The sequence below is a fragment of the Nipponia nippon genome, unplaced genomic scaffold (assembly GCF_047370975.1).
Source record: "Nipponia nippon isolate SJK-2023a ecotype South Korea unplaced genomic scaffold, ASM4737097v1 scaffold_2, whole genome shotgun sequence".
Lineage (NCBI taxonomy): Eukaryota > Metazoa > Chordata > Aves > Pelecaniformes > Threskiornithidae > Nipponia > Nipponia nippon.
Genome location: NW_028262336.1, coordinates 111471308 through 111491142, shown reverse-complemented (window position 1 = coordinate 111491142; position 19835 = coordinate 111471308). Strand labels below are relative to the sequence as shown.

The following is a 19835-nucleotide window of genomic DNA, read 5'->3' as shown; positions in this document are numbered from 1 at the left end:
CCTACTCTGATGTAGGATTACACCATCTTTCTGACACGTGTATGACGTATAAACTGTACGATTCCCTACACCAGTCTTAGAACTTTCTATTCACTTTTGATTTTGCAAAGCTTACAGTGAAATATACGAGTATAAAATGCTTCGTTTCTGGGAGTAATGGCCACTTGGTATTCCACTGCAGTTTCAGTCTGATGTGGTGTTTGCCATGACTTAATTCTCAGTTCTGACATAAGTGACACAAAGTATCTGCGTAGTCCCATTGCAAAAGTAGTTCCAAGGGTAAAAGAAAAGACACAGTTTCAACAGAAGATGGAATTTGAAACAAGCAGAGATGTTGCTTGTGGCCTACCATGACAGTTGTAATGGCGCGGGGGGTGTCTCAGCTCAGGAAAGCTTTTTTAATTGATTAGCAGTCACTTTTTTGGTGATTTGATCAAGAAAAAGAAAAATACTCATGAATCACATTGTTTAAAGGTATGCTATTGCACAGCTGCCAAGAATGGCAGTCTCAACCCTCGTGGCCTCCAAGCCCCCCATTGCTGCTTTGGAGTTATCATGGTGCTCCACTCCTCCTGCAGACAGCAGACTCAAGGAGCAAAACTAGAAATTTAAACAGGCAAAATCATGAATAATCTCCTGCTTGATCACCTGCTTAACTTTCTGAATCAGTTCAGTGTGAGGTCAGATTAATGCCAGTGTTGGTGCAAAGTAGAGGGGGTATGAACAGGACTGGTTGCTGTTAGGCTTGCCTAGCTGAAAAAAATACCTGAAAAACTCAGAATAGCGAAGTTTTTCCTTTCCTTCTTTTCCAAAGAAATGTACCAGCAACATGGTATTAACACCAGAGCTTTCCAGTTCTGCTCCCTATAAAACAAAAAACTGTATGATTAATTATTATGCATTGTATGATTATTAATATATACTCACCACAAATCTGGAAATATTTATTTTAACTAGAATTTCACAAAAGATACTTGCAACTTAATTACTGTTCCCAAAGCTATCACACAGGATTCTCAGAGCTGAATCATTCTTTCACATCAACTGGTAACAGTGACTATATGTTCTGCTTCTAAATATTCTGTATGAAAGATGAGTACAATTTACAGCCACCTTCAGTGTATTTTATTATTAGAACTGAGAAAGCTGCCAGTTAAATCTTTAAAACCCTTTATGTTTAGGTGAGTAGAGGCTTTAAATAAAGTTAACATCTTCGTAAAAAAGTTTTTCGTCAGGTATTTCTAATTTGATACAGCCATTTAAAAACTTTCATGATAGCCTGAGAAACAAAACTAGAAAAATATAAACATTCAGAGTGCTCTATTATAATATGGTCTTACAAGGCTTCTTGCAAATTTTCAATGTTAGTGACTTTTCTATATATTTTATAAATCTGATTAAGAGATTTCTGCAGAAAAAGGATGCACATTATTTCAACTCAACAGCATCTTTAACAAGCCTAAAACCACACATAATGCTGGATTTCTGTTCTATTCTTCTTTCAGCACTAGCATACTGGCATTTCTTTGAACGCAACAAAACACTAAGCAACATGAAGAGATATTTTTTTTTTGTAAGTCTGGAGGGATTTCAACAAACTATTCTTATGACATCTAAATAGCCTCTGTGTCTTTTATCTGGTTGAAGAGGTAAGATGAAAGACGAGAGTCTATTCATAAGATTTAATACTAATGGTTATTTAGCTTTCAGCATCATCAATAACAAGTCCCATTAGCCCACTGTGTGTTTCATGCTTACTGCATATGTGACACAGTTATTTTATAGTTAGAGGTAACATTCCTCATTTCTACTGCAAGCTACAATTCAGGAAATGCAAGTGATACGAGTTATGTATGAGTGAACCTAGAAAAAAAAACTTTTCAAGCCATACACAAACTGTATTTATTGAACTTTATCATTTAACTGCAGGCAAAGAATATTTAAATACCCACAAGATCCATCCTTCTAAAGTTTAAACACTTCAGATTACTGTGAAGACTGATGCATAAACATTGGTATATGCTTTTTTGAAAGTCAAAAGTCAAACATTCATGCTTATTTGAAATTCAAACCCAAACTATTTATATCAGCATGCAAAGTTTTCTAAGAAGAAACAGAGAAGAATCCACATATTTCTCACTGCTCTAATCTGCTTTTTGTGTTTTTTGCTTACATGTGTAAAAAAGACTTGAAAAATGCAAGAAACAAATTTGCTAATGTAATTTTTAAAACTGAACTCATGATTATGCAATTTAAGGCTTCCAATTTAATTACTCTGTATTAAAGTCAGTGTTGTATTGAGAACAAACTGAAGAACAAGGTTTAAAACAACCTTTTAAAAACTAAGTCTGAGACAGAAAAAGTTTTTTTTTCTTCTATTCATGTTTCTCTAGTTATAAGCTAGAAGACGACATACAAACAATGTCTATCTCATCTTATCTAAGATGACAAAGCCTATCCCTGGATTTATAACAAATATGCACCTATTTGTTGGCTACCCTCTTTATCGGTTGAAATTCCAAAGTGGAATTGGCAGATGTCCAAACACTATGTTAGTGAGAGTTAAATGTATTTTAAAACTACAAAACAGTACATTTCTTTAAAACAGAATATGCAATAGCAGACCACAGACTACAGCTTAAGGGTAAAATTTCAAAAAATTGCTTTTCCTAGAGTTAATGCTATTAAATTAAAGTACATGTTAGTACATAATTCCTTTTTGTCCACAGAATCATTAGGAGCTTTTACTGCTGAACTGTATAAATTAGTACTGACATGACAAATCTTTGTTAGAAGATAATGAGAGCTCTATTAATATTTCCAACACCTCACCCTCCTGAGCTTAGGTAAAAGAATAACTTATGTTTGGAATGTCTCTCTTGGCAATGAGAATGAAATGGTAACCTAATCCTGGAGCTGCAAAAAGGACCAGACTGGTAGCTTTGAGTCACAGAGCTACTATCTAAATTGAGTGAAAGTTTGTATTCTGGTGTATCTGGTGGCTTCAGCCTGGGGAGGGTGCAGCACAGCACCCTTTTGGGCTGTGTGCGTTACAGAAAGCTGAGGCACAGAGTGGAGGGAGGGATGGTAATGTTCTGAGTCTCATCTTGATACACGCATGGGATGGGGCAGGGACACGTATCTCAACTGGGGAGCTCAGACATGTTCCTGGGACTTATGGTTCACACAAAGAATCCCAAAGACCAAGCTCTGATGCCACACAATTCTATATGAACTAACAAACCTGTGTACGTATTACAAACATAAGCTTATGTTCCTAGAGTAATGTTAACACCTTGTACAGTTTTCAAAAGCACCATGAACTGCTGAATTATGCAACTATTCCTTTTTAAGCAAGATCAGATAACACAACATTTATTTCCTTATTACATTACACAGACTGTGAACACAGAAGCCTGATGCTGCAAACACTGAGTCATGGGCACAGACCTACCTAATCCTGTAGCTCCCCACTGAGCTTCTGACATTTAGGACCTGATACTGCAGCAAGTAGCAACAAGTGCCACTGAGAAGAAACTTATCACACAGTGAGACAGGATTTTCAGAATAATGTACCTAACTGATTTTCAAAACTCATCTGCAATGTTAATAGACTTACTGTCTCTAGATTCTTACCACCTTTCATTGCAGAATTTGCCTGAGGCATGACTGGAAAGCATTCATCATGATTAAAATCTGTAATACGTTCCTTGTTCTTTTACTTGCTTCCTGGGAGATGGTATTTGCTGTGCAATGTCTTGTTTCGATAGAAATTGTAAATACAATACATATTTTGGACTGACATTTTTTTTGGTTAAGGTAGAAGGAGAGTGAATAGATGAAGAACAGGGGTAGAAAAGAGAAAAGGGTCAAGGAGAACAATATCTTACTTTCTGACTGCTAGTGATGTCCCAAATCTTTCCAAAGGTAAGACTAAATCTTTGAAAATTTTTCTGAGTCTACTTCTCCGAAATGCTCTTTGTTTTTCAGCTGCTAGGTCAGTCAATTCGTCATGCCAGGCTCCTATCCCTGGAGGCAATGTAGACTTCAATCTAAGCGGCCAACCTCAAACACTGCTTAAAAGCATCAACCTTTCTGTCATTTTGAGTCTCCAAGAAGTTGGGATATATCCTACAACTCAGTTCTGGGAAGAAGGTTTAAAAGATGTATCCATTATGAAATGAATTCTTCCAGGTACAGCTAGTCAAAAGAACTGTGAACAGGCAACCTAGTGAGACCAGGAGATCCGGATCTCCAAAAGCAGTCTTTTTTGGCAAAGCCCAGACAGCCTCAAGTGGACACCAGAATGAACAATATATCATTTTATGATGAATCGGCTTTAATCATGTAAGTCCATACTGAAGTTTTTAATGTTTTGCAAGGCACTTTTTTACGAGATAGGATTCAAGAATACATTGGGTCTGATAGAGACAGGGTAAACTGTGCACATTTTTTTTTCTATAGAGGGTATAACAGACAATATCTGAGAAGAAATCCGATGGAGCATTTTCTAAGCAATAAACAGCTTATATCCAGCATTCAACAACATCCAGCATTCCCACTACCTGGGGATTAGTTGTTTTTTAATGAAAACTAATGCCATAGAATTGCTACGCTGTACCGTTAGTGACTCTAGCAAGGAAGAAGATGTAACTTCATGGATGTCCTCAGCTTTCAGTGCATCACCCGCGGTTCTGTGTCAGTTCACAAGGAGGTACAGAATAAAAATGGTTTCCAGCCAAGTGGGCTAAAGCTAATCTGGGAGCAGACATTGTAGGAGATACTTTATGAAAAAAATAGGAAAAATATGAAAAAATAGGAAATTGTTGCCAGCAGGTTGAGAGGGACCAAATCCTGCTGCGTCAAGCAGTCAGGGAATGGCACCGTTGCACTGTGAAGCCTGAGGCTGCCTGACTGGTGCACTGCTGGCAGCTGGGAAAAGCAGCTTCTATACACATTTGGGGACAGCCCCGCACAAGAATACAGGCCCTACCTTCCTCTCACGCCATACTTTAAAAATATTAATTTCCGTAAAAAGTAGAGAATTCCTAACGAGGACCCCCCTCAGGAGGTATGATGTTCAGTGAAGCACGCTCTTTTGATTAATGTGGATGTGGCCTCAAAGGCAGAGCATACCCATTCTCAACATGTGCAAACCTCCTTGCTCTCAGTGCTAAAACTGACTCCTGATGGACTGTGCCCCATTCCCCTACCCTGCTGTCCAAACGCGTCCCCAGGCAGTCCACATTCCGGCTGCCCTCCCAAGTTTCAGTTATCACAAGATGCCAAGTGAGCATGCTTACGTGCACCATTTCCAGTTTATTCTGATTAATTTTAGAAGCAAATGCACTAGATAGCCTTCAGAGATTATGACCAGATTCTTACTGTTTTGAACCAATGACTAGAGCTGTTAGTGCAAAGCCAAATAGTGTTTTTTTCCCTGGCCTGTCAGGAGCCCACACTGCTATCTGGCTTCTCTAGCTACATAATTTAAAGTGCTTCAGACTAGGTTAAGCAGCAGAGACTAAAGCGGTAGCCTTGTCTCACACATCTGCGCAATGGAAAGCAACGCTACTGTGACCACAACAGGCTTCCAGATGAATTCCTTGGGGGAGAGACTTTTGCTATCCAAGCCAAATTCAATGTACTAGCAAAACAGGCACCTAGAAAGATGTCAGAAAGCATGTTTCTCTGTCTCTCTTGAGGTTATAATGTCATCAGATCATGTGGAAAAATAAAATAATTTCTTTGTCTGTGAGGCAAACAATGACCCATCAGTTTTTTAATAGCTTAATATTTTGATGCCACACGGCTTGGTTCTTTATGGGGTTTACCTGCCTGGAGAGCTTCCTTCAAAGCATGCAGGAATGCTGCAGTACTCCTTGGTTTAAAGTATCTAAAAGCTTTTCAATAGAATTCAATGTTAATCTGCTGATACAAAACATACACATTAATGTGCATTCCATATGAACTGAGAGGCGACAAGATTAATGACACGCTCTTTTGGGGAGGGATATTAATTTTAGTCTTGGACCAGATTCTGGCAAAATTCAATGTGCTGCACAGATATGCTGCACCTCTGTTACACAGTATTACTGCACTAGAAGAGCATAGCTGTCAAGCACCATCCTCCTCCCTTTAGCTTAGGCAGTCTTTAGTTATTCTGGGCCCAGGGTTTTACAGACTTTGAAGCTATGGGTAGAAAACTTTAAATTAATTAGAAATTCTAGGGAGCAGATGGGCAGGTTATGATGGCCTGCACAGTCTCTGTGGTTAAGGAGATGCATCACAATGCTACGATGTCTGAAGGTCCAAGTGTAAAACCTTGTGCTGACCAGCTAAGTGGTGATAAATGTGTGAATGAATAATGAAGAAAGAAAAGTAGACAGGTTAAAACAACTGATACACAATCAATAGGAAAATATCCATGTGTGGGTCTAAAAGTATACTGCTTATAGTCAGATGGAATTTTAGTTCAAAAGTTTTCTGTTTAAAAGAGATTAACAGCTATGACCCCAAGTACTAGTTAAATGTTTTAAAAAAAACATGTAAATGAGATACTTTGTATGAAAATGTGTTCATTATGGAATCCAGAAGCATATGTTTAATCATCTAGAAATGAGACAACGCATATATTCTTTCCCAACATGAATTCCATTTTAAGAACAAATATAGAACATTCTGTATTGCCATTCCTTTCCTAACAATAGCTAAAATTAACTTCTAAGTTTAGCCATTACACAAAGCATATTAAATTAGAGGTATTGAAACTACTTAATAACTCATTAATCTAAATTGAAGGGTGCAAGAGCAAAGTCCCTGATCTAGACGTCTGGGCTGTACAGTAGATACCTGTGACCATTATCATTATTTTCACTACAAGAATGCTAATGCACATATCACTATTAGAGTATCCTTTTAAGGAACTCAGGGCATTAATACAGAAGCAACTAGTGCTGTTCACTGGGCAACGCCTTTTTCAAAATACACCCAACTCTTCTAGCTCATGCACTTTTCTATAACACTCTACACCGCTTCGAGGCAAGGAGTCTGCCTCTCCTCGTCCGTGAAGCGTGGTTAAATACTCAGCTGGATGTCTCACCTGCAGCAGAACAGCTGTGCTAGGCAGCCAGGTGCAGCACTTCCTTTGCCCTATGGGAAGATGGGTGAGGTGAGACAGTCACCGCCTCTGTTGACTTCTGCACCATTTTCTCCAGTCTAGTTAGAAATAACCAGGTTGCCAGTCTTATAAGTCTGCCTGCATCTCTTCTTCACTGTGGGCATGCATGCCTGTGCTATGAGTAAATCAGATTGCCTGCTCTGCAAAACTCAGCAAGGAACTTCCCAGAAGACTGGGTCGGTTAAGGCTGGGCAAATTTTTTTGCTTTTCTTCCAGCATCAATTATAATATTGGAAAAAGAAAATCCCTCAATTGAAATACATTTATCTGGATAACAAAGTCCACTGCAATCCCATTCAAGGGCCATTACTAAGTGGTGAAATTTTGAATTTGAGATGTGTAAGTCAAAGTCTCAGTAAAAGAGGCAGAGATAGAAGCACCCTGGGAGCCCGACAAATGAACTGCTTTTTCTTTTCCTAATACAGTATCTCAATGAGTATTAAGTGGTATCTCCATACAGTAAATGAATGACTGGGACCTCTGTCTACACACTGGACAAGGAACATACCTGGATATACCTGGTAGTTAAATGAAGTTGCACACTACCATTTATAACTTGTTTTCATAAGTCAGTTATTTTCCATCTGGTATCAGAGACTGGGATTACTTTGAAAAAACAGCAAACTCATACGCAAATTGTGAAATTGGTGTGGAAATAAAGAACTGTCCCAAACACCAAACTTCTGTTGCAGTATCTCAGCTTTCAAAGCACATAGTCAATTTAAAATCTGTATTTTTATGCTTTATCGGCTTTGCTCGAAAGTAATACTATGACTGCCACAATTATTAAAAATAAGGGGTAAAAACATACGCACTGACTACATTGTATAGTCAGATTCACTGCTTATAATCAACTTCTTTTGTGAGGCAGAGACAGTAAAGAAAATAAAAAATAGAAGAAAAGTGATAATTTGGACTTTCCCGAGCAGAAATTTAGAGACCAGAAGAATTTAAAGATAGCTGTACTCCCCAAAGCTATTTAATTCTTCTTTTGAACAAACTATAATTCCATTTATAATCCGCTAAGAAACCATATTAAATTATTATTTTCTGGTTAAAGTAACTTCAGATTTTTCTCAATGGAGAATTCTGAAGACAAAATTTGAAGCAAGATGAAAAACAAAATAGAGACATTCAGACTCAGGTATTTAATTAGCTCCCAATAAGCTCACGTGTTTATAACTAAATCTGTTCAACTGTATCAAAGTTCCTCTGGAAATTTTATACTATAGCTGTGTATTCATGCAGAATAAAGATCCTTTTTATTTCACTGTCATGGCAGTTAAGTCTCAACTGAAATTGGTTTTGAGGAGCAGACAACCCTATTAATCCTAGCTATTTTAATCTGGTGACTGATGAAAAGATTCCAGAAAGGAGATGGTTGTTAGTCAGTCAAACAATTTTTAACTGAACTCTGGATGCATATTGAGGGAGCAAAACCTTTATGCATCAGAAGACAGTTTTTGTTTATGCCTAGTAAATATGAAAGGTGTTAGCAATACTGCCACTTCCATTTTTTCCCCAAACAGGTGAAAAAGTAAAGAACACGAGCTGGACCAACTCTTTGTAGAAACTGCTGATGCATGATAGGTTTATAAAGGACAGCCCTGTACAAATTTCTTATTGAATGCTTCCAACACGAGCAGTTGCTGCCCCATGCCTAATTACCCATTTTCAGTTTACAACTGAAAGCAAGTTTGTGGTGAGAAGAATATCCTTCAGCTACACTATCCAATTTCAGCAGGCAACAAAAGTAGTGCTGCTGGTGCAAGCAGCACCTTATAGTAATAGCTGGAGATAATCCATCTATACTCTCCCCCTCCTTTGTCCTCGTTCATCAGCTTCTTCTGAGGTGTTTTCAGTATGCTCAGGACTTCCCCCTCTCTGTTTTCAGTCTCATTCAAGCTCATCCAGGCTACAGAATATCTTGTCTCTGTGCTAACTAGGGACTGAAGAAGAGATGGCAGCTAGGAAAGACTCCAGTTGGGGAATAATATAGGTTACACTGGCAGGATTCAGGGGAAAACAGTCAGAAGACAGCAGGAATTTATCTGCTCCTTTCATTGATGAGCTGTATTTGCCATTTGCTAATGGTTCAGTGAAACTTCTAATCCAGTTGGAAGATCATACTCTAAGATTGTTTCTTCTTCTGGTCTGCATCTAAGCCATTTCTTTTTGGAAGTGAACCTAAGTAAGTAATCCTTGCCTTTGTCACCTCAACGACAGCAATTACATTTCAAACCAACTCAGAATAAGCTGATATTACTGCAACAGCAGCACTTAGGTAAGTTTAAGGTATCAGTTTCTATTTGGAAAGCCATCCTTTCTCATATGGCGATACAGAATTTTTTTCTGAGTTCTTCATAAATAGAAGAGAGTTACTTTGAAACAGTGGCTTACAGAAACTAAATAATGGAGTGACCACAGAGTAGTAAAATACATTAATTGCATACATTTCATCAGGAGATTCAGAAACTACAAACATTTTTCTTTCCCAGTTAGAAAGTAGCTGACAAATCATGCACTTTCATTTATTTAACACACTAATACTGATGCTTATATACTTATCTAAGAAGTCTGAAAAAATAACAAAGTTAATGGGAAATATGATAACGCTTTTGTAAAGAAAAATGTATCTCTATTTCATACCCGAAATACTCGTTCATCTCCAGGTGTTTTCAAATCATCTTCCTTCCCAATGATTCTCTGTAGCTGTATTTGTTAAAACATGAAAAAAAACACAGGAAAATTACAAATTTGGTCTTACAAGAGTCTCCTTTTTCAGAAACTTGCATTAATTTCACCTTTTCTTAATTACAAAGTCATTACATTTCTGCAAGGTTCTCTAGTCACGACAAAATATTTGCATACTTAAGGATATTTTGCTATTCAGACATACTTTTTCCCAGGAATGTCTTATCTACTGTGGTTAATACAGCCAAGCAGAGCATACAAATCTATCTCTTGCAACCCAGTGCTTACTCTATTTTTAGAGATTTTCTCGCACTAGAAGCTTAGCATTCACTCCACAAGATTTTGAAACTCAGGGGTATAACATCAAGGGTCATTCGGGAAATAAAAATTATCCTGTGATTTTCATGCTGTCGTCCTAGACACCTTTACATAGTTCTGCTACAGACATGATCTTCTAGACATGAAAAACATACCTGTTCAAATGAGATACTATACAACTAACAACAAAGAATAATTTAATTAAATAAGCAAACTTTTTTTGCAAAACATTTTCAGAACTGCAATTAAGCAGAATGTAGTCTGAGTTTCCCCTCCACTCCACAAATAAATGAATCTTGAATGTGTTAGCTGAGAAGTACTGAAATGACTCACATTTAGAAACATAACTTCCACTGTCCCAAGTAGAGCTTTAAGGTAATATAGAAAGTGCATTCATTTGCAGCACCTCAAGTATATCTCAGCTGCAAGGTTTCTTTGACTGTATTTTAGCTCGCAAGGTCAACACTGCCACAAGAATGAGTGATTTAACATAGCACAAGGTATACCTACCTTTCACAGACATTTGCATAAATCCTCAAAAGGACAGCAAAAATGAAAGAACAAGGGGTTATTACATTTCAGCTACAGATATGGACTTACACCCAGCACTCTGGATTTGGAGACTTTAGGAAAGATGCTTTTAAAACTCAGGGTTTTTGAAGCTGCTGGTTTGCTTCTCAAACATTTCAGGGTGATTTCTTACCCTGCCCATTAAAACTGGGAAAAAAAATCCATGACCAAATTTGCATAGCCATTATTTTGTGGGGTTTTCAAATCTCTTCTTAGGGCTTTTTTTTTTTCCTTTTTTTTTGGTATGTTGTTCAGAGAACTTGTTTCCTACTTGTGAGTAGGAAAAAAATTTGTACTAATTCACCTGTTCTGTTTTTTTAATAGCTTCAGTTTTTGAGTTCCTCAGGATGGTTACTTTCTATTATTATTTTTAAATGGCATGCCTTGATAGTATTTATCAAAATAAATACTGTAACAAGACAATTAAACAGTACCAGTTCTTCCAAGTTCCTCCAAATTCTTTTAACTTTTGGTCACTTACAGAACAATTGACTAGTACAGTAAAAGCACTACGAATTTCTTCATGGCAAAATAGCAATACAGAGCTCTGGATAAAAACACAACTACTCATCCATATTCTCACTGAAAAATTACATTTTTTCTTACCTGAAAAATCCATCTTTTGCTCACACACAAGAAACACAACTGCAAATACTTTCCAAACAAGAGAAAATATGATTTTTTCTTTTGGATTTTATTTTTAAATGACTCTTAAAAAATCTACAGAGACTACTAAAGAACATAGACACACAGTATAATTTTTTTTCACAAGTGTTCTGGAAGATTTAGTTTATTGCTTTCTTACACTGTATGTAAATCCTTATAGTGCTTGAAACTATTTCCAGTAGGTTTGCACATTTTTTCCAGCATAGTGCAGCAACTACTCACAGAGGAAGAAGAATTCTTCCCTCAAGAAATGGACTCTAATACTCAGCTGCTCCATATAACATTTATCTGTATTTAATATTTATATCTGTTCATCACGGGAAGATACTAATGTCTAATTCAAAGATAATGAGACCTATTATGCACAACTGACGCCCCTTTACTAAAGACATACTAAGAGGTAATTTTTTCTGAAGAAGACAAGAGCTGGCAGAAAGGCTATATCAGTCAAAAAAAAAAAAAAAAAAAAAGGTGATTTTGCATCTTCCAGTTGTTTAAAAGAAGCTGCTGCTTGTGGATGTTCTAGGACTGCAGAGGTGTTCTGTACCAAAGCACCACTACTGCTGACAGTGTCGGGTGCTGGTTCATTCAGCCCCAGATGAACCTCCAGAAGTTTTTCGTGGTACCTGTTGTCCAGGACAAGTGTATAAAGACAGTCTATTTAGAAAGTCTAAATCACATAGCTCTTACATGTGCCATCAGAGTTACTCTACCTCTATTCCCAAGAGTTTTGAACTGTCATTAATTTTACTTAGAAATCTTTCATCAGGACAGAGTCAGGGAAATTCCTCACTTGCTGGGGATTTTAGGATCTTTGGTAGCCTTATTCTCAACAGGAGGTCTCAGATTAATGTGCATGGGTTATTATGTGCACATCTGGAAATCCCCCTCACCAAGTCTCATGTGAATGTCTTGGAAGTGCAGAGTTCATAGAAGTATCTTATTGTCCTCACAAAGATGCAGATAATCACAGAATCACAGAATCGTTATGGTTGGAAAAAACCCTTAAGATCATCGAGTCCAACCGTTAACCTAGCACTGCCAAGTCCACCACTAAACCATGTCCTCAAGCACCACATCTACCCATCTTTCAAACACCTCCAGGGATGGAGACTCAACCACTTCCCTGGGCAGCCTGTTCCAGTGCTTGACTACCCTTACGGTGAAGAAGTTTTTTCTAATATCCAACCTATACCTCCCCTGGCGCAGCTTGAGGCCGTTTCCTCTCATCCTGTCGCTTGTTACTAGGGAGAAGAGACTGACCCCCACCTCGCTACAACCTCCTTTCAGGTAGTTGTAGAGAGCAAGAAGGTCTCCCCTCAGCCTCTTCTTCTCCAGACTAAACAACCCCAGCTCCCTCAGCCGCTCCCCATAAGACTTGTGCTCCAGACCCTTCACCAGCTTCGTTGCCCTCCTCTGGACACGCTCCAGCACCTCGATGTCCTTCTTGTAGTGAGGGGCCCAAAACTGAACACAGCATTCGAGGTGCGGCCTCAGCAGTGCTGAGTACAGGGGCACTATCACCTCCCTGGTCCTGCTGGCCACACTATTCCTGATACAGGCCAGGATGCCATTGGCCTTCTTGGCCACCTGAGCACACTGCTGGCTCGTGTTCAGCCAGCTGTCAACCAACACCCCCAGGTCCCTTTCTGCCAGGCAGCTCTCCAGCCACTCCTCCCCCAGCCTAATATGGCTCTGAGAAACAATTCTTTGCACTCTGGCAGGGACTGATTAAAGGATGGCAACTGACATTTGTGAACATGCCATTTCTACCATGTCTTCTTCACCCTGGACTTGCAGGGCAAAGCAACAAATCCTTGTGGATGCTCACCTCAAAATACAGATTGCTGTGATTCTGGGCCCTAATACTGAAATGTCTCTTGTATTGTAAAAGTTTACCACTGAAACATGGATGAAGCAGAAATTAAAAATACACTGGCTTGAATACAAAAAAGTAGGGAGAAGAGAAAACAAGAGTCTGTCCCTGGGAAGGGACAGACTTTTAACTCCTACTGGAAAGGAGGAAAATGCGCACAGAAATGGAAAGGCTATGGAGGGCAAGATAAACTCTCTCCTTCAAAACACTGAATTGCATTCAAGATCTCCTTTCCTGAACATTCATTTATGTTAGGGAAGAGCACTGAAGCTACTGGGAAATCCTGCATCTCACACTCCTTCAGCATCTGATCCATACAGGTCTGAACAGCCTATCTCCATCATGTGCTGCAGGGCACTAAGGACTTGGGTTGCAGTCTGCTTGTCACCCTTCTCCCTTTCCTGAATGATTCACGTGACATATCTTGCGCCTGTTTATCCAGTAACACGTGAGAGTTGAGATATACAGAATTCACAGAATGATGGACATTTGGCAAACAAAAAGGCAAAGTTCTTACCTCAAAGAATTTACAGTCTAGAGCAACAGATAATGTAGACATACACAGATGTCTAATCAGTAGATGACAGAAGTAGGAAGAAGAAGAGGTGACAAAGCAAGAGAATGAAGTAGCACTGAAATTTCTCTTTCTATCACATCCTGCTTACAGTAACTGTCTCCTAATTACTGCTTCTTTGCTACTCTCTTCCACTGCCCTTTCCTTACATATGTTTCCTGATTTTATTGTCAAATTTAGTGTGGAAATAACTGATAGAATAGTTCAGATGTGTTTTCCTGAGATGACAACTGGGACAAGACAAGTGACAGATTAGCCACACAATTTACTGATTTATTAGATATACAGGAGCTTTCTATGATGCATACAGAACTAGAGTATAGAGAGATTAATGCGCACACGGTTTTCCACATTCTTACATTCCAAAAGTTTTATTTTTAAACCTAACGTATAAAAATCAAGTTTTGCTTTAAAATAGTTACCACTTATAAATGTTAAGTAAACAGTCATGTGAGAAAACTCATCTTTTTTGACTAGCTTCCATCCTGTGGGACTCTGAATTTAATGATTCTTGTGAGTTGACATTGTAATTTATATGGGTTTATTTTACCACTCTACATTAATTTATCAATACAGCCCATACAGGAGATGCAAAGTAACAATCAACTAGAATAATTTTTGTTTAACTTGATTGCCTCTACAGGAATCAAATTATTTTTCATGATTTGTATAATGTTTTCACCTCTACTTTTGATGACTTTCTGTTGTTCATGCTGGCTTATTCAATTAGAATTACCTGAAATGGGTAATGGATATTAAATATAAGACATACTGTACATCTCCCAAAGACAGTTGTGCTGTATTTCTGCAAGAATCTCCTTATTTGCTTAACTGACATAGTACCTATTTAAAGCAAGTACTGCTAATGTGGCATTTTGGTGCAGAGGCACTACAGGCTGAACACGTTCACTTGTGTTCATGGACTTACTTTCCCCTGTAACATACTGTTTTGTAGATGAACAATACAGCCATAACAGACATATTTCGGCAATCAGGGCACTGGTACTCTGATAACAATTCACTAGGATTGTACCAGGTTTAGTAGGTTAAAAATAAAGGCTTTAGTTAGAATTTGATTTCTTTTGAATCAGCAGAATAATTGACATTTTAACAGAGAAAATTCTTCAAGCTTAAAAGATTTTGTGTAGCAACAAACGAGTGCAGGGTATCTGGAGGCTCAGTTAGGGGCTTCTGGGAACATTGTCTTGGGAAATGGTCTAATGTCAAGTATTATTTTCAAATAGCACTACTAAGTCAAAAAGTATTTTAAAAATATTTTAAAATATATTTTAAGTACGACTCATCAATTGTAATCTTGCTAAGAGACAATTCACTGAAAACACAGATATCTGCAAAACACATGCTAACAGCTATTGTATCATTAATTCAGAGTTTAAGGCTATGAAAGTACACGTAAATAAATTTTTGGTATTTTATCTATCAACAGATGCATCTTTATAAGTTTTAGATTCTATGGTTCTCTAGAGTAGTTGCATTAACCATCGTCTTTAACTTTATCCTAGCGACAGAAAACAATTTGCATTGTAGTAGCCATTCCAGCTTCTTATAAAATTGTCTCTGTAGTCATCTCCAATATGAATGAAGGATCTGAATTAAGCTGAGAGAGTCTATTAAAAACTATGTTTGTTAATTTTACATTCAACTTTTGACAAGAAGTATTTAGTTATCGGTCCCCTGTTAAATCTTAAAAGTTGAATAAGGTATATAATTAAGCCAATTCTTTAAAACATCAGAGCAAGATTTTCTTCATTTTTTAAGCATCTGCCTTTCTGCCCCAGATTTTATACAAAATACAGGAAAAACTGCTGTTACTCTCCAAAGTGTGAATTGGCAAAAGGCTTGTGCAACAGCAAACACAATTAATAAAAACCAAGAGAGGATGGTGAATTTAAAAAATTATTCAAAATATTTAGAAAATAAAAGACTTTTCCAGATGATTATTTAAATTAGCTCATGGGATTAAGGGATGTACATCAACTCCTACCTTTCCAGTAACAGATTTTGAGATACAAGTCAAAGATGACATTTATAAAAGTGGATTTAAATATAAGAAGCACTTCTATAGCAATGCTTTGGTATGTGCTCCTTTCATATAAAGTATTTTAGTAAGTATGTGATCACAGGTTGGACTGAAAAATAGTCTTGGAAGATTTTAATGAATCTTCATTTAGCAAATATAACCCATGGAACTATTTAAATGCTTTAAAATTAATATGCATATAAATACACATACCTTAAAGAATTCTTTCTTTTCAACTTGTTCATTGCCATCTGTATCCAACATTTTAAAGGCAATCTGAAATCCAGTCTGGGGTTCTGCAACAAATTGTAAAAGAACTTTATTGTAAACACACATGCACGCACACACACGTACTTAAATATTTAATGCAAAAGGAATATTGCCTATGGTTCAGTTCTCCATTGTTATGCATGTACATGATATTTCCAGTAAACCATATGTACCTCCTCCAGTATAAGCAAACTTTTTGAACACCTTTTTACTACTGTTTCAAGGGATAATTGATGCAATAGCAAAGCAAGAAATGGCAGCAGTGCCTAAGCACAGCCACGAATGTCCATCTGATCCCAACGACTGTGAAACGTTGTATGTCTTACTGCCCTGGTCTTAGATGTTCTCTATACATGTCTCCATAATGCCATGTCGCTTCTGAAGTCTAGCTCTGCCTTGTTTATTAGAGCTCATTTTCAGGTGAGAAGACTGGAAAGTGCCTTGAGAAACCCATAATTACTCCCAAACTGCGTGAAAGAGCTAGTGTACTCCTCAGGTACTTGCATGCATTACTGTATGCCAGTATTTGCAGTCTTCCCTAGCAAACAGACTGATCCTGTAATCGCAGCCAGCTCTCTCGGCTCCCGCTCCTGCTCTTAGCCCCAGGCCTTTTTTTTCTTCCCTTCTCCTCCCTCCCTAAACAATGTACTCAAATGTTACTGAGAAGTAATAAACCACTCTTTCTGGCCTCTTTGGACAAAAGCATGTCTTGTATGACTCCCATCAAGCTGATTTTTTCAGAAATTTTATACAATTTTACCCTGCATTTCCTTCACCGAGTAGATGTTTCTTTTCAACACAAAAAATGTAATGAGTTCTGAGTCTTGCAGGCGCTATAAAAACACAGTGTGTTTTGAGCTCCTTCCCATAATCTCCTGATCTTACTTTGCTTACAGGAGGTGGCCTTGCTCATTAGCAAGCCCACACAGGAGCAGCATGCTGCTGAAGTGTAGTTACAGTTCACTGCAGTAGCAAGCACTTATCCCAGTAATTTCTGGAGCAGGTGAATTAATTCCACAACCCAGTCAAGTCAGGCGTTAATATGAAAGCCACGGACTTATCGTCTCTAGAATATATTCTTGTTTCCAAGAACAATGCTGGACTCATGAGGGCAGTGAAGCAGTACCTCTGAAAAACTCTAATGTCTTCAGAGTTTTTCTTTTGGAAATACATTCTTCCAGCTCCATCCTGGAAAGTTTTAAGTCTTGCTTTTTTTTTTTAAGAAAATCTTCCTGCAAAGGGAACAAGTTAAAGAAATATCCCATTCCTTTTAAGTGATAACAAGATGGTTAAAGAAAGTACTATTTTTACATTTTAGAAGTAACTACGTCTTCAGCAGCCAACTAATGTTCTCTGTGGAGCAACTTTGTGATGCAGGGATATTTTATAAATACCGTTGCAATCTGCACAGCAGAGCCTTTCCCCAGCAACTGGGCTGTAATAATCAAAACTGGCTTCCTTTCCATGGAAATGCCACACGCTAAATTTGTGCTACTAGTACCAAAGCAAGAAGAGCCCATCCTATAACATATTTAGAGAACAAAAGTAATTGATGTATTTAATAGTAATTCATACCATCTGTCTTGCAATTTTCAGATAAGAGAGCCGTTACTGAAAATATAGGATCTAAAGCTGCTTATACTGTTCAGAGATGACATACTTATCTGATATGATGTAACCCCAAAGGCACGTGTTCGTAAAATAAGCATAGTTCAAAGACTACCTCAGATATATTTGTATTTAATTAGAATCAGGCAAAATTCCAAAATCTGAACAGAAGAGCTTCATCCTAGCTGTGAGTGCAGGTTAGACTTAGGTGCTTCCCCTGCAACCATTCCTACGTTGACCAAGCTGTCAACTTGTGTGACTGGCTAATTGAAACGAAGCTTTGAGTCAAGGTGATATTTCAGTTCCTGAGCTCCTTCACCAGAAGCTCCATTAACCAATTGCTAGAAATGAAATTCAGTACAGCACTGGAAGAAAAAAGATAACAATGATACAAGGCACACAGAAAAGAGAAAAGGGGATCACAGGGGGCAAAATAAAGCCTTTGTCTGCTGCAAAACTACATTTTCAAGTTCAATGTTGTTACAGACGTACTTTTGTATGACAGGCAGCATGGTCTGGTCAGCAGTGTCCTGGAACTAGGACTCTGGAAACCTGGTGACTCTTGACCTGTTCCCTATTGCTCTGCTGGTGACTTAGAAGAAGTCATTTAAATATTAATGGCTGCTTTAAGAAATTTCACATTAATTCTCACTAGCGAGACAGACAGGTTGTGTAACTGGGGGCTGAATAACATGGGATACTTGTTAGGCAAAAACAGAGGCACTAACACTTGTTGACATTTGCTTTCAAACTGATCGGTATGATAACCCTCTGTGTAACCAAAGCAGCGACATTAGCACTGCATTTTTATCCTGCATCAAAAGGTGCCTTTGTTTTTGCAGTTCAATACATTCCTATACCAATTCTGTAAAAAATAATGTTACTTGATTGTCTGAAAAAGTGGAACAACTTGCTCTGATACTGCTTCAATTTTCTAATTGTTTCAGCCAATAAATCAGCATGAATTTACTTTCAGCTGCCACAGATTTTTGAAGAAACAGAATCTTTGGCACCTATTTCTGCAACTTTAATTAAGGTATCCTTCTGAAGCTATAATGTGCTTGTGCTTTTTTAAAAAAAAAATCCCTCTTCTTTGAGTTGCAACAAATATTTTTAGATCGGCTTTCTAACTGGGCTAGACTCTTAAATTATTTCTGACTTTAAAAAGCACTTGGAACACACGGTATAACTCATGTTAAAGTTGTGTGTAGCACTGGACAGTCACTACCGGTGAAACAGTACATTTGTATGGTAAATAGGTTATATTGATTTATATATGTTAAGTAATATTGTGTACTAGTTGAAATTTCTAGGAGGAACTGATGCAGTTCTGCTGAGAAATGTCATAAGCTGCAAAAGGCCTACCTAAACTGTGTGAGAGGTGTGTACCGACAGTCATTGTCTGTGAAGACTAGACTCTCGAGACCAACTCTACTTGTTCTTACTACACCGTGACAGAGTGGATTTCTAGAGCAGGGAAAATTGTCAATTTGTTTAAGCCCTTGCCATGGACCTCGCAGACATGGAAGTGGTGAGGCTCAAGCATCTACAGTCCATCGGGATAAGAATGACTGCTTCCTTCTCACCTTCCCCACCCACTGATACCATGAGATCTCGTACGCCTGGTTTTGTCCCTTGCTTAATATGTTAGACCTGTGTAAGTCAGTCAAACACGACTGTGTGTGGACTGTTACATGGACATGCATGTGGACTACTTCACTACTAGTCTATGGGTCTCACTGAGTAATGCTAATTGCATGCATCTTATCTCAAATTGGTATTTTCCAGCATCACCGACGTTTCATCAGAACAGCACAGAGAGGTGGCAAGCACGGCACAGAGTAGGTGTGGGTGCGGAAACCCAGAAAATCCAAGATGAACATACAATCAAAAAATGCCTGCTGTTTGCAGATACAGCAAGTGCCAAACAAAAAAGTTTTTTTAAAAAGTGTCTGATAGAGAAAAAGGAAGGAGGCAAAGGAGGGGGCAGAAATACATGCAAAATACTTGGAGGAAATTAAGTCAAAAGGAACAGAAG

The 19835-nt window shown here is 38.0% G+C and overlaps 1 protein-coding gene across 1 annotated transcript in view; it reads right to left on the bottom strand.

Annotated features, from left to right (window-relative positions):
- The window catches only part of MICU2 (mitochondrial calcium uptake 2), a 158371-nt gene that overhangs the window by 20068 nt on the left and 118468 nt on the right, over positions 1-19835 (bottom strand). The window contains exons 6-8 of the mRNA XM_087756865.1: positions 16133-16215; positions 9830-9892; positions 767-864 (exon numbers count right to left, since the gene is read on the bottom strand). Coding sequence (XP_087612991.1) covers positions 767-864; positions 9830-9892; positions 16133-16215 — 244 coding nt within the window. The remainder of the gene's footprint in view (positions 1-766; positions 865-9829; positions 9893-16132; positions 16216-19835) is intronic.